At 32.7% G+C, this 13,625-nt stretch overlaps 1 protein-coding gene across 1 annotated transcript; it reads left to right on the top strand.

Annotated features, from left to right (window-relative positions):
* The first annotated feature begins 9,801 nt into the window (after positions 1-9,801).
* LOC131068694 (G-type lectin S-receptor-like serine/threonine-protein kinase At2g19130) lies at positions 9,802-12,950 on the top strand. Its single transcript, XM_058003945.2, has one exon. It carries the CDS (start codon positions 9,900-9,902, stop codon positions 12,318-12,320), a length of 2,421 nt encoding a protein of 806 aa, XP_057859928.2. The 5' UTR covers positions 9,802-9,899; the 3' UTR covers positions 12,321-12,950.
* The last annotated feature ends 675 nt before the right edge of the window (positions 12,951-13,625 follow it).

The following is a 13,625-nucleotide window of genomic DNA, read 5'->3' on the forward strand; positions in this document are numbered from 1 at the left end:
TCTCAACTAGCTTCTATACAAATTCAAATCAACTTTTAATCTCAACCATTCACTTAAACAAACCAATCTCAACTCCTCATACGCCAACTACCAAAATTTAAGTTTTCTCTTTTTGAAATTCAAATTCAAAATTCCTCTCATTCAATTCTCTAAATCCATTCTAAATTAATCCAAACCCTCCATTTCTCACATCCCGCATAGACACATCAGTTTTCATCCCTCAACAAAAAAAAATGAAAAAAATGAAAAAATCTTATTGAAACAAATATGTACTATCATATTGAAGACTCCTAGAAACAACCCAAAATCGACAACTTTACAAACATATCCACAATAGATCTAGATCTGCATTTTTTTCAATTTAAATTAACATTCCTATTTCACATTCCTAATTCACTCGATCAAAAATAATAATAAAATTCGAAGTTGGATCCATTCTTGTTTTTGTTTTCATGCCTTTCCCTTCATTTAGTCACCTTCTATAAATCTAAGGAGTTTCTCAAGATCGACAAGGAACTTGCAAAATAAATCATCAGCTTGAAATCTCAGATCCATGCTAAGTCAAACATACGGGTCTACCGGAAGGAATGTCGGTCTATTTGGAAATTTGAATGGAAGGCTTCACCAAGTATTTTGAAAGAAGCATTTGTTTTTAAAAACGTGTAAAAGCGCAAGTTTTTCTACCTTCGGTCATTCTTCACGTCTATTTCATGTCACATTTAAAGTATAAACCATGTGCAAGGTTTACTATTTTGTACTTAAAGCAATTTCTCTCTGAGACATCTATTCAGCAATCTAAAAAGAAATTTATTTGAAAACTCTTTTTTAAGACAGACTTATCTGGATATTTTTTCAAAAGGACATTCAATTTATCTGGATATTTTTTCAAAAACTTATTTTTTAGGTGGCGGATAGTCATAGATGAAATTTATTTGAAAACTCTTTTTTAAGACTTACTTTTTAGGTGGCCGAAAGTCATAGTAAAAATTTATTTGGAAACTCTTTTTTAAGACTTACTTTTTAGGTGGCCGAAAGTCATAGTAGAAATTTATTTGGAAACTCTTTTTTAAGACTTACTTTTTAGGTGGCTGATAGTCATAGTAGAAATTTATTTCGAAACTCTTCTTTATGACTTACCTTTTGGGTTGTTGGGTGCAATGTGTAAATACAAATGAGATAAAAGTAGTGTCATAAGTTGTTGATTATGATACATCACCACCTATCTCTTGAGTGATGGTATATTGTTTTCTCTATTAAGTCACTTACCTTGGACAAGCATAATTTTTTTTTTTTAAGTATTCAATTTTATTTCGTTAATAATTTTTTTTTTAAATTATTTATATTAGAAGTAGTTTTATTTATTTATATTTATAAATGTTAATTTTTTAAAAGTATATAATTCTTTTTGTCACATAATTATGCACACGTTATCTTGAATATTCATTTTATGTTTCAAAATTGATATATTGCATTGTTCAATAAAATATTGATGCATTCATTTGCAAATCACTTACCTTCAAACAAAAATACCTTGTTCGTAGAGTATTAATTTTTTTATTTGTTGTAGTTAATAGAAATCTCTTTTCAAGGTGTTTACATTAAGATATATTATTTTACCTACTTGTACTCTTAAGCTTTCTACTCTTATTTTGAGACATAATTGTTTTTGTCACATAATGAAGAGCTATTGTCTTGAATTTTCATATTTGCAACTTCTACTTTGAAATTGCAATATTGCATTGTTCAATAAAGTGTCAACAAGTGTATTTCTTGGAGGGGTATAAATTGATGCATAATATCTAAGGATTTGTAAGACATTGATCGCTCATTCTCTCTTTCTAATTTGTGGGTGTCATATTTCTTTAGTCTAATAGCTCATTCTAATTCTATTGAATGCTTAACATCATATAATTATCACACTTACAAATGAAAAAAGGTATAGTTCATAAGACTATTTCATAATCTAAACCTCTTCACTTTAGTATTGAGAAGTATTTTAAAGAAACTTATCTCATTTCTTTAGACAATAAACATGAACACCTTATATGGTTTTTTCTTCTAAATAATAAGATACATAATTTGATAAGGAAAGAGGCACATACCACATAGACCCTAGAACCAACACTTCAAGGGGGTTTGACATGTACAAAATTTTCACGTCCTACTATTTATTTTCTTGAGTTCCCTGCAACTTACCACAACTCCTTTACCCCTTTCTTCACATTAAGGTGGATGAAGCTCAAAATGAGAAGAATGTGGGAGCCTCTCAATAAACTACAAGAAAAACCCTAATATTTATCCTACATGATGTTCAACCTTGAAAATATTTTCCTTTTCCCTCTAAATTGGAATGAGGACATTGAAAGATCATTTATTTCTATATTAAGTGCTTAAAGCCAAATGTTATGCTTTCAACTTGTGCCTATTTTAAAAAATGAATCAAAACTTTTAAAATACATTGCTTTAAAGATATGATTTTCTAATAATAGGACTATGAAAAATTTCTCATTATCTCTTTAGCAATATAATTAGACCAAATTATAAAAATATAAATAGTAATTTAGAAGACTTGATGAGGCCTATTTGAATTAGCATTACTTCTTCAGGTAAATTACAAGATTAAAAATACATCAAAGGGTCAATGGACCCTTGGTTTTCTAGTGAAATTGAATGGTTCTAAATAATCCCCCAAAGGATTAATTCTTATTGAGTACAAGTCTCAACAACATCAGGGTTGAGGTCAAGATTGTGCTCTAACTAACTTTGGAAAAATAGACACCTCTTAGTCCTAGGATCTTAATTGAAGAGGTTTTATCCTATGGTTGTGCTTTTGAATTAGGGATGTAAACAATTTTAGATTTGATATAAAACCCTCCAATGATAAAAAGAAAATAATCAAAGGTAGGGAAAGCATATGTATCTTGCACATAAAGTTTAAAGGTATGAAAGATCAAAATAAGCACTAAATACTTAGGACCAAGTCTAGATAACACATTTAGAATTGACTATAAATACTCTTTGTCAGTTTTACAATCCTCTAGTTGTAGTCTTAGTTGTTTAAAATTAGATATATAGTCTTGGATGTATTCAAAATTCAAGATAAAAATTATTCAAAATTGTTATCAATGTGATATCCTCTTAGAATCTTGTTAATTTTAGCATATAGTTTTGCAAGTGTCCCAAGCCTCAATGCGTTCTTTATAATTTTCAATATGATATTACAAATAAAGAGACACAAATGTGAAAAAATAACAAAGAGCTATCCAAAATCTCTATCACATGTCTTCTCATTGCTCCAATTATTAAAATCATTAATAGGTTTGATCTTAGTTTCATCAAGTAGTTAGTGTAACTAATATGTTTGATATAATTTTATGCAGAATACATATATCGAGTCAAGAGAGATTTTTTTTTTATCCATTGCAAGAACACAAATTAAAAGAATAGAAAGGAAAAAAAAAACACCAACTCCCCCACTACAAAAAAAAAATGAATCAATAGGAAACCCAACAAAACCACTATGTCGAGGCTTACACAACCTACACTAGTCTTAAGATGGTAGTTACTAGTGGCTTCTCCAAGGTATGGCTTGAAAGTGACTCCTTAAATAAAGTTAATTGTTTAAGAGGGATTCAATCCCCTAGTTGGACCATCAAGACTTGGATTATTGATTGCAAGAGTATGCTTAATTCCTTCAATGACTTTATCGTTTCTCATGTTTATCGGGAAGGGAACTTAGTTGTCGATAGGCTGGCCAATCTTGGTATGGCTCAACAAAATTTGATAAGGTGGGGATTAATGGACCATATCCCAAAGGACATAAAAAATGCTAATTTGATATGATCAAATTGAATTATAATTCAAAGGCTTTGTGGGAAATGATCAACTCTTTTTTCAAATTCGTGCAAAGTGGCATGTCCTTCATAATGGTGTGTCAAGAAGCTACCACCCTATTTATGAGATCCTTTCTCATTATTTGGACCCACATTACTATGGCTTTGGATTTCTTGGTTTTTTTATGCAACATGGGTGGAGATCATAATAGGGTTGAGCCCATTGTGTATCAAAAATGGTAGGAGAATCATGAGGTTTGGAGAGAGCTCTCAGTTGGGGGCCTTATCCCCTATATTGAAAAATTGCATGGTTCAGATCCGTAGGTAACTACGGATTTTGTGGAAGGCTAGGCCGCGAGCACTCTCAAGGTGCATGGTATAGAGTTGGTGGTTTATGAGGAGGTCATTGTAAAGGTGTCTAATACCTTGGTGGAAGGAAGGAAATTTTATAGGGATAGGAAATCTGTTGTTGAAGCTCTTTTGATTTTCTTTGAGAAAGGGGAAAGGGAGAAAGTTGAAAGGACCACTGATTGAGGGTATGATAGGACAACTCTCAAACCTCTTTGGGAAGATAGGTCATTATGTGGTATGTTACATTGGATGACAAATTGTACAATTTGTTTAGTTATCATTTTTGGCATGACAAATGCATTTTGTTGCCCTTCTATATGTTTTCTTCTCTCATTCATAGCTTGAAAGTCCATAGAAAAACCCTTCTATCCTAGTTATTCATGAGGGTTTGATTCTCCTCATAATGTAGTATGTCTATTCATAAGACCCCTACTCCTAGTTCTCGAAAAGTCAAAGATCATAACATTAGTCTTGAGGGTTCCTCAAGTGATTTGAAGGATTCACCTTCAGCTGATGATGTGGGTGTTTATTTAGGGGAATTTAAACGATCCAAAAGGGGTGCCTCAACCCACCATAAAAATGTAAGTTTGGATAATAAGGACTCTAATTATTCCCCCTTGAAGGATTTTGTCCCTGATTATGTGGCCTCCAACTATGATGTTAAGGATAAAGGTAAATTGGAGGGTCCCTCACTTAGGTTTGTGAAAGGGAAGGGAAAAGTGTTGCCTCATTCGGTTGGTGGATCCCCTTGTAAAAGGAAGATGAAACCACAAAAGGAATCAAATCCTAAGCTTGGTTTGCAATCCCTATTTCCCACCCCCCACATGCAAATGGTATTGACACAGGTTTGCATGTGGAAATTCCTGTGGATATCGGTAATGTTACCCCTATGGAGAAGGGCTCTTCTGATGTTGACTCCGGCCATATGAATAAGAATGTGAAGGATGTTACGAATAGCCACAATGCCCTATTTTTATGGGTGGTATCGAAGATTAATGCTTTGAAGGATAAATTTGTCCAAAATTCAAATATGCAGAACATGGATAAAATTTTTTCTCACTATTCAAGAGCTAGATAAAGGAATAAAGGATCTGAAGGAAGGGCATGATCAATGCATTAAAGCCTTAGATGAGTCCCTTGCTAAGATTCAGGAGAAATTTAGGGTTGTTGCTATTAGTTGGACGACCATGGAGAATAACTTTGAAAGGTATAACTTGCATTGACAATATAGTCCATAAGGTAAATAGTATTAATCAGGATTTGATTCAAAAGAATCAAAATTTAATGAAATCTTTGCAAGGCCTTTGGGGCTTTGTTCCCCAATTTTTGGTGTTTTGTTTTTGCTTATGTCTGTGGTTGGTTAGCGTTTGTTTTCTATCACTAGATAGTTTTGTTGTAATGGGTTTCGGGCCCCTTCAAAACTTGTTTTCCCTTAATCAAAAATAAATTGTAATGATAAAATTTTATGCCTAATGCAATTATTGTTGTCACTTGCCAAATAAGTAATCTAATCTTGATCTTAGTTTATTACAAAAGCTGAATTAGGCTATGAAAGTACAATTTTATCATAGAATATATTAAATCAAGTTGAATTAAATGTATAATAAGGTACAAGTTACATCTTGTGTTCATTATATCATGGTTCAATCTCTTTTAGAGAGCTCAAGTTATGATAATATTTTTAACTTTTACCACTAGTTTGATTGCCACCTTAGAATATTGAATTTGAAAATCTGTAAACAATAATTTCATTGATGCACATTTGCATATTGAAATTTGTCTTGTCAAAAATGGTGAATTTTACATTAATCTTAACATTATGTGTTTTATTTCATTCATATTTAAGAGAGTGTCCTTTAAATACATAAATTGAAATTACTCTATATAATTTACTTATATATTTGTTATAAAAAATAAGATATTATGAATCCATAGATTATTTAATCTTCTTATATATATATTTTTTAAAAATCAGCTTGAAAAGAAATTTTAATCATTATATAATAATTAAAACCTAAAATTAACTCCACTACATATTCTAACTAGAAATTATCATAATTAAAAGCTAAAACTAACACCACTGGACATTTCAACTTAAAATTCTTAGAGGACATAACCATAAGACATATTTACTATTTTAATGTAGATCATTAAATTTATGATCTTATGACTTTTAGTTTTGTGTTGCTAAATGAACTTCTACATAACTAGAATTTTATTATAATTTTTTTCAATTTTTTTTTTATACTATTGGTTTGTATTGTAGAATTGATTTCATAAAAAGACATACATGATTTCTTTGACTTTTATTTTTTAAAATTAATATATTTTAATTATTTCAAAGATTGATAACCTTCTCTCTTTGGTATTTATAACTAAAGTGATTAATGGTATATTTTAAAATAAATATTCTTGTCATTTGAAGATTTATATTATTTGTGGCACGATACCTATATTTAAAGTTAAAGGGATTGACGGTATGTTTTAAATGAAAAAAATTATTTCTTATATTAAATATATTTATGAATGTATATTTTTAAGTTTCTTTTTATAAATATGAAGGTATTTAAATATATAATAAGATATAGAAATATAGCCGATGAGAAAGAAAATAGAGAATTATTTAAAAGACACACAAATTTAGACTTAAATTTTAAGAAAAATAAATTATTATCAATTTTGAATCTTTTTCATCTTTTTCATATGAAAACATGTGAATATAAATTTTTATTTTTGATATATACCTTCTCAAAGATACTAATCATAAAGTTCCACATACATATTCTCTTAAGTAGTAAATTGCTCCCACTTTAATAGATTACTTATATAATTTTATACTCTCAAAATTAATCTAACTTACATGTTCTAAAATTTATGACAGTAAATCTCCCTAGTGCTATTGAATTATTTTTTAGTCGGTCATTAAAACTTAAATAATAACACAATGTTTCAAACTTAATGTATGTAGTTGATGATAAAATTCTTAGTTATTCATAAAAATAAAAAAATTATTGGCAACTTAAAATTTTTCAAAATGTTTTCTTAGTATTGTATTAGACATTAGGATAAAAGTACAAACTTGTATCACATTTTTATAAAGAAATCATTTAACACAAATAAAAATTTCAATTTTGAGTACATAAAAGTGATCTTTATGTTTTGAATTTCAAAATGATGTAAATTAATGAAATAAAACATTCTTGATGAAGAAAATGCTTGTAATGTTTAAGAAAAGTTTAAAAATTGGTTTGAATTTTTTTTATTCATTGAAGGGTGGAATTTGAATTGTTTAAAATTTTAGAAAAAAGTGATGTCGAGTTTATGACAAAAAAAATTAAAAAAATTGTTTTCTCTAAATTTTCTCTCAAATAGATAGCTTCAATATCGAGTGCATGAAAACAAACTGATGAATATTTTTTCATAGTAACATTTTAAATTCTAGTGCCACATTTATGCCATATGATTTTGAGTGAAACCATTTTTCTCAAAACCTTTCCAATTGAAATACTTTCAATAGAAACTGTTTAGTTAGTCAAACATATGACATAAATTTTTTTATTTTACCCATTGACATTGATGATCAAAGCGATACACATTTCAAAATAGATGAGATAATATTTCATATATGTGAGCTAAATGCACTAGAAATATTTTCAAAAAATATGTCAAAATATATTAATGTAGCATAATTGTCATTTTTCTAAAAGAGATTCATACACATATTATACTATCTACACTATTATTAATACAAAGTTTCAAACTTCCAAACCAAAAGTTTTCTATAATTTAAGATATCTAATAAATTTAACACTATAACCATATCTACCTTAGAATGAAAAACTATTTTGAACGTGTATATCATATTTTCTTTTTCAAGTGTGTAAATTAATTCTTTTTCAAGTGTGTGTAAAACTATTTTGAACAACCTTTATTTAAAATGTATATTTTGTCTTATAAAATTCTTTGATAACTGTAAAGGACATATGTACCAATGTGGTATATTTTTTTGAAATTTCTATAAACAAATTTTTCTTTATTAATTTCCAATTTGACTCTTTGAAAACTTTCATCAGCAATATTTTGTTGAGCTAGGCTTGGTTAAAATTTTTAAATAAAAAAATGAGTAAATGTACAATGAAACATAGATTGTGTCAATAATTTTGGATTTGAAAATGAAATATGAATTGAAAATTGTGAAAATTTTCAATCTATATACATCTATGAGGTATATATATGTCACATTTATAAAATAATAATTAGTAATTAAATAATGTTGTAATGAGGAATAATTTATATTTCTAGAATCTTGAGATTTTTTATTTAGAATTTCTTTCAAGATTGAATTAGAATTAGGCCAATCAATTTTAAGTTTGAAGTCAAGGAAATTCTCAAGAAACCATTCATTCTACAGTTTATAAATTTTTGGTGGGTTTGGGAATTTTAAACTTAAATTCAAAGAATCTTAAGGAAAAATGAGAGGAATATTTTTAGAGGGAAAATTGATATACATTTTTAAGTACATATCTAGTTTTCACAATTTATAGGTATATCTATTTTCAAATGGATAATTATTTCTCAAACATGGATACCTATATTGAAATTGGAATTTTTTTTTGGAAAATGAGCATCTATTTTGATTTCAATTTCTAAACTAAATGTGAGTTAGAATTATGAACCTAACAAAAGTTTCAAATTTTGACTATCTCCAAAATTCATTTTCCTCTTTATCACTATTTGAGTTGTCATTAGATTGCACTCACCTCATAACATAATGATGTTACTTCTGTATTGAAAATTGTACTTTACTTGTAATCACAAAAAGAGAAAAAATAAAAAATAAAAAATAAAAAAGCTGAATAGAATCTAGGAAAATATGGCAAATTCAAACACACATTTTCAAAGACTAACTAGGGGAAAGGACCCAGTAGTTGAGCATGTACCAATTGTTGTGAGGGTTGTTGATACCTTTTGTTCCAAAAATTGAACAAATAAAACCTATTGTTTGAAACAAAAAATATCAATTTTTGTTAGGAAATGTACCAACAGTTGTTAGGAAATGTACCAATAGTTGTTAAGAAATGTACTAATATTGTAAAAAGTAACCAATCAGGTGATGCCATGTCAGCTGCACAACTATTGGGGTCTCTTTTGCACGCCTATTGGTCTCACTTTTTTTTGGGGCTGTTTTGGACACCTTGGCAAAAAGCATGCTGATGTGGCATCATATTTGATGACGTGGCCCTGAAACCTTAGTTATTAGCAAGGGACTTGCCAAGTAAGCTGCTGTAAAAAAATCGGAGTGATTTGAAATTTCCAAGTAGGATTTTGAGAAGCGCAAAGTTAGGGTGCACGACTAGATCCTTTCCCCTATTTATCCAACACTTTACAAACAAATGAGGTTTTGAGTTAGGGCAATCCATTAATATTTTAAGAAACATTTTCAACATTTTAAGCGGAATTGCTGGCTTGACGTTGACGTACCTTACCTTTTCTAAAGATTAATATAATGCTTCCGTCAGAGGTCCTATTTCTTAGGACTGTACTTTCTCCCTCAGGCAATTCTTGTTTGACATGTGATTTAATTCACTTTCTCCCTCATTTAATTCTTAAAATCGTTTGACATTTGATTTAATAATCCAAACCAAAACCATTTTCCTCCCACTTTTGCTGCTCTGTTCACATTCAGAAAAACGGCCATGTCTGAAAATTTTCTGAATGAGTTTGAAGACCAACAACATAGAAATGGGAAGTAACGGTGCTTTACCATATATGCTCTTCGTTCTTATTCTGCTAATTATATCTGACAAATGCACTGTTGATGGAGGTGATACTCTTTCCTTGGGTGCCTCGTTAAGAGGGAATCAGACAGTAACTTCAAAGAATGGAACTTTTGAATTGGGATTCTTCAGCCCAAACGGAACCAATAACTGGTATATTGGCATCTGGTATGGCAAAGTGCCCGAGAAGACGATCGTTTGGGTGGCTAACAGAGAAAGACCCGCAAAGAAGAGGCCTGGCGTTTTGAAGCTGTCCACACAAGGTACCCTGGATCTCTTTGACGCAGAGGGTGCGTCTCTTTGGTCAGTCAACGTGTCCAACAAGGCTTCTCGGGCTGTCATATTAGATTCTGGCAATTTTGTAGTGCTGAGCAATGATAATAAATCTGAGCTCTCTTGGCAGAGCTTCGATCATCCTGTTGATACCTGGTTGCCTGGGATGAAGATGGGCGGAAAGAAAAAGCTTGTCTGTTGGAATAATTCATTGGATCCAGCTCCTGGTCATTTTTCTCATCAAGCGGATCCGTCAGGGATCAGACAATTTGTGCTAAAATGGGACAATTCTGTACAGTATTGGGAGAGCGGAGTTTGGAACGGTAAAATTTTCAGTCAGATTCCGGAAATGGCGTTGCTAGGCCTGTACAATTTCAGCGTTGAAGATACTAGCTCTGGTTTCTATCTCAGCTATACATTAGCGCCTGCTAACAGGAACAATGCGCTCTCACGTTTCATCATTCATACATCCGGAGAATATCAGCAATATGTTTTGCTTGATAACAATGAATGGAGCATGTTCTGGTCTCAGCCCAGAGATCAATGCAACGTATATAATGCCTGCGGCGCTTATGGAATCTGCAACTCCAACAATATTCAGTTCTGCAGCTGCATGGAAGGCTTCATCCCCAGAGACAATCGCTCCTGGAGTTTGCAAGATTGGTCCTCAACTGGCTGTGTTCGACTGAGCCCCTTAAATTGCGATGCCAAAAATGGGCGCAGCACCGACGGATTCATCTACTCCACAGCAACGTTGCCTGATAAGCCCCATTTCTCTGAATACCCTGCAACGACAAAGAATGATTGCGAGAAAGCATGCCTCCACAACTGCTCCTGCACTGCGTTTGCTTTCAATCCGCCTTCAGGGCCATGCCAAATCTGGTCCGGGGATTTACCAACCATGCACAATTCTCCATCACAGGGCAATTCAAATGTCTTTATTCGAGTAGCTGCCTCTACAGTTTCAAAGTCTGATCCATCATCTTTGTCTAAACGCAAAACCAAAATTATTGTGGGCGCAGTGCTTGCAGGTATAGCTGTATTTGCTTTGGGTATCTTGTCATTTTTAATGGGGCAGCGGTATCGGCTACGATTGATGGAGAGAACTAGTGCAGATTCCTCAAACTCTTTTCTTAGAGCGTTTAGTTACAAGGAGTTGAAGATTGCAACTAGGAATTTCAGTGATAAGTTGGGGAATGGAGGATTCGGCTCTGTGTTCAAAGGATCTTTAATAGACGGCACGCTTGTAGCCGTAAAGAGATTGGAGGGTTCAAGAAAAGGAGAGAAGCAATTCCGAGCGGAAATCAATTCTCTTGGAAACATACAGCATAAGAATTTGGTCAGGCTTCTAGGGTTTAGTGTGGAAGGATCAGAAAGGCTCCTGGTTTATGAGTACATGCCGAACGGCTCTCTGAATTTCTTGCTCTTCAGTGGCAACTCCGAAAGTAAACGGAAGGAACTCGACTGGAAGACCCGATTTGAGATCGCGCTAGGGATTGCAAAAGGGTTACTTTATCTCCACGAAGAATGCAGAGAGTGCATCATTCACAACGATGTTAAGCCCGAAAACATTCTCCTAGATAACGAATTTACCCCAAAGCTGGCCGATTTTGGGCTAGCGAAGCTTTTGTGTAGAGATTCCAGCCACGTCCTGACGACTGTAAGAGGAACAAGAGGATACTTGGCCCCAGAGTGGTTTTTCGGTCTTCCCATAACTCCCAAGGTTGATGTCTACAGTTTTGGTATGACACTCCTGGAAATCATTTCGGGCCGAAGAAATGTGGACATGAGAGTGGAAGACTCAAACAAGCATTACTTTCCCTCGTGGGTCGCAGCTCAAGTTTACCAGGGTAATATGAGTAATATTGTGGAGGAGGTTGTTGCAGTTGCAGAGGAGGCAGATACAGAAGAGATGAAAAGAGGTATTGTTGTGGGGTTACTGTGCATTGAAAAGGATGAGAATGTGAGGCCAAGCATGGGGCAAGTGGTGCGGATGCTGGAAGGGAAGATGGACCCTCCAATTTGTCAGATTCCTAGCGATAACGATGTTATTACTTGCACTAATGTAAGTGGGGATGCAATTTAAAATAAAGTTTTCCTGTGTCAGAAGTGTTTGAGTTTGGACAGAATTGGACTCTTGCTAATGATGTTTAGGCTACATGTGCCTGTCTGTTTCAGACATGATTTCTGCATGCGCGCCTTCTTTAGGGTTTACTCCTCATATTTTCAAATGCATTACAGGAAGTCCGTACGTTTTCTTTTTGTGTTTAAATAGTATTCACACATTTGTCCACATTTCTTATTGGAAATAATCCCAACTACCTCCTTGTCTCACCTATCTAGTCTAAAATCTTCTTATGCACGAAAATCTCAACTTTAAAAAAATGTATCGAAGAAAGCTATCTATTTGGATTTGTTTGGATCTCTAGTGTGAAATACATGTCTTGTTTTTCTATATATTGTATAGGTCTACAATTTGTATGCACTCTCTCAGTAGATTTCAGCTCTATAGAGTTGTAAGTTATAATCAGAATATTTGTAATATATATTGTATAGCTCTATAGAGGAACCATGGGAGAGGAGATGAAGAGTCTGTTTGCAGTCAAGAAATAGCAATCTGAGGGTGATCTCACAATGTTGGTTCCCACTTTTTCGTACATCCTGATTTTTGTTGAAATCATACATTTTTTAGAAAATATATTTATTTAAGCTTTAAGATGTCTCGTTTGTGTTGGCATTCTTGATGGTTGATGTTGTGATTGTCATTGATGGACACACACTTGTTATGAGATCACTTTGTGAATGTATGAAATATGCTCAACTGGTAATTGTTCCTAACCGGTATCATGTGCTAGTCTTTAGACTATCGGTGTTTTGCAGAAAGTGGTTACCTATCTCAAGCGGTATGTTGACCCCAAGCGGTTTGAGGATCTCAAGTGGTACAAAGGATCAAAGCGACAGAACACTTTTTTCCCAATCTTCATTTTTGTCAAACTAGCAAACGATATTTTGCTTAAACCGATATTTTGTTTAAACCAGTAATACTCTGTGATGAGTTACCAACCGACATTTTGTGATGAGTTACCATCCACCGATTGTTTGGCGGTGCCGACACTCTGGCGATGCTTTTTGTGTCATGTTACAGAATATGACTAGATGCATTGAACCTAGGAAATTGTATTGTAATCCTATTGGACCGACATGAAATCAGACTCCTTTATAAGGACATCATGTCTAGGGTTTTGGGTAGTTGCTAGGGTTTAAGGTGGTTGAAGAGTTTTTTTAAGTGTGATTATAGAAGAGAAGTTCAGGTCTATAAGAAAAGGTAGAGTGTGAATGTGTTGGAGACTGAAGTAATGCTGGAATGAATTTGGAATGAACTATCAAGGAT

Source organism: Cryptomeria japonica, chromosome 6, assembly GCF_030272615.1.
Source record: "Cryptomeria japonica chromosome 6, Sugi_1.0, whole genome shotgun sequence".
NCBI lineage: Eukaryota > Viridiplantae > Streptophyta > Pinopsida > Cupressales > Cupressaceae > Cryptomeria > Cryptomeria japonica.

Coding starts and splice junctions, on each gene's coding strand:
- LOC131068694 (XM_058003945.2), top strand. CDS start 9,900: ATGAGTTTGAAGACCAACAACATAGAAATGGGAAGTAACGGTGCTTTA.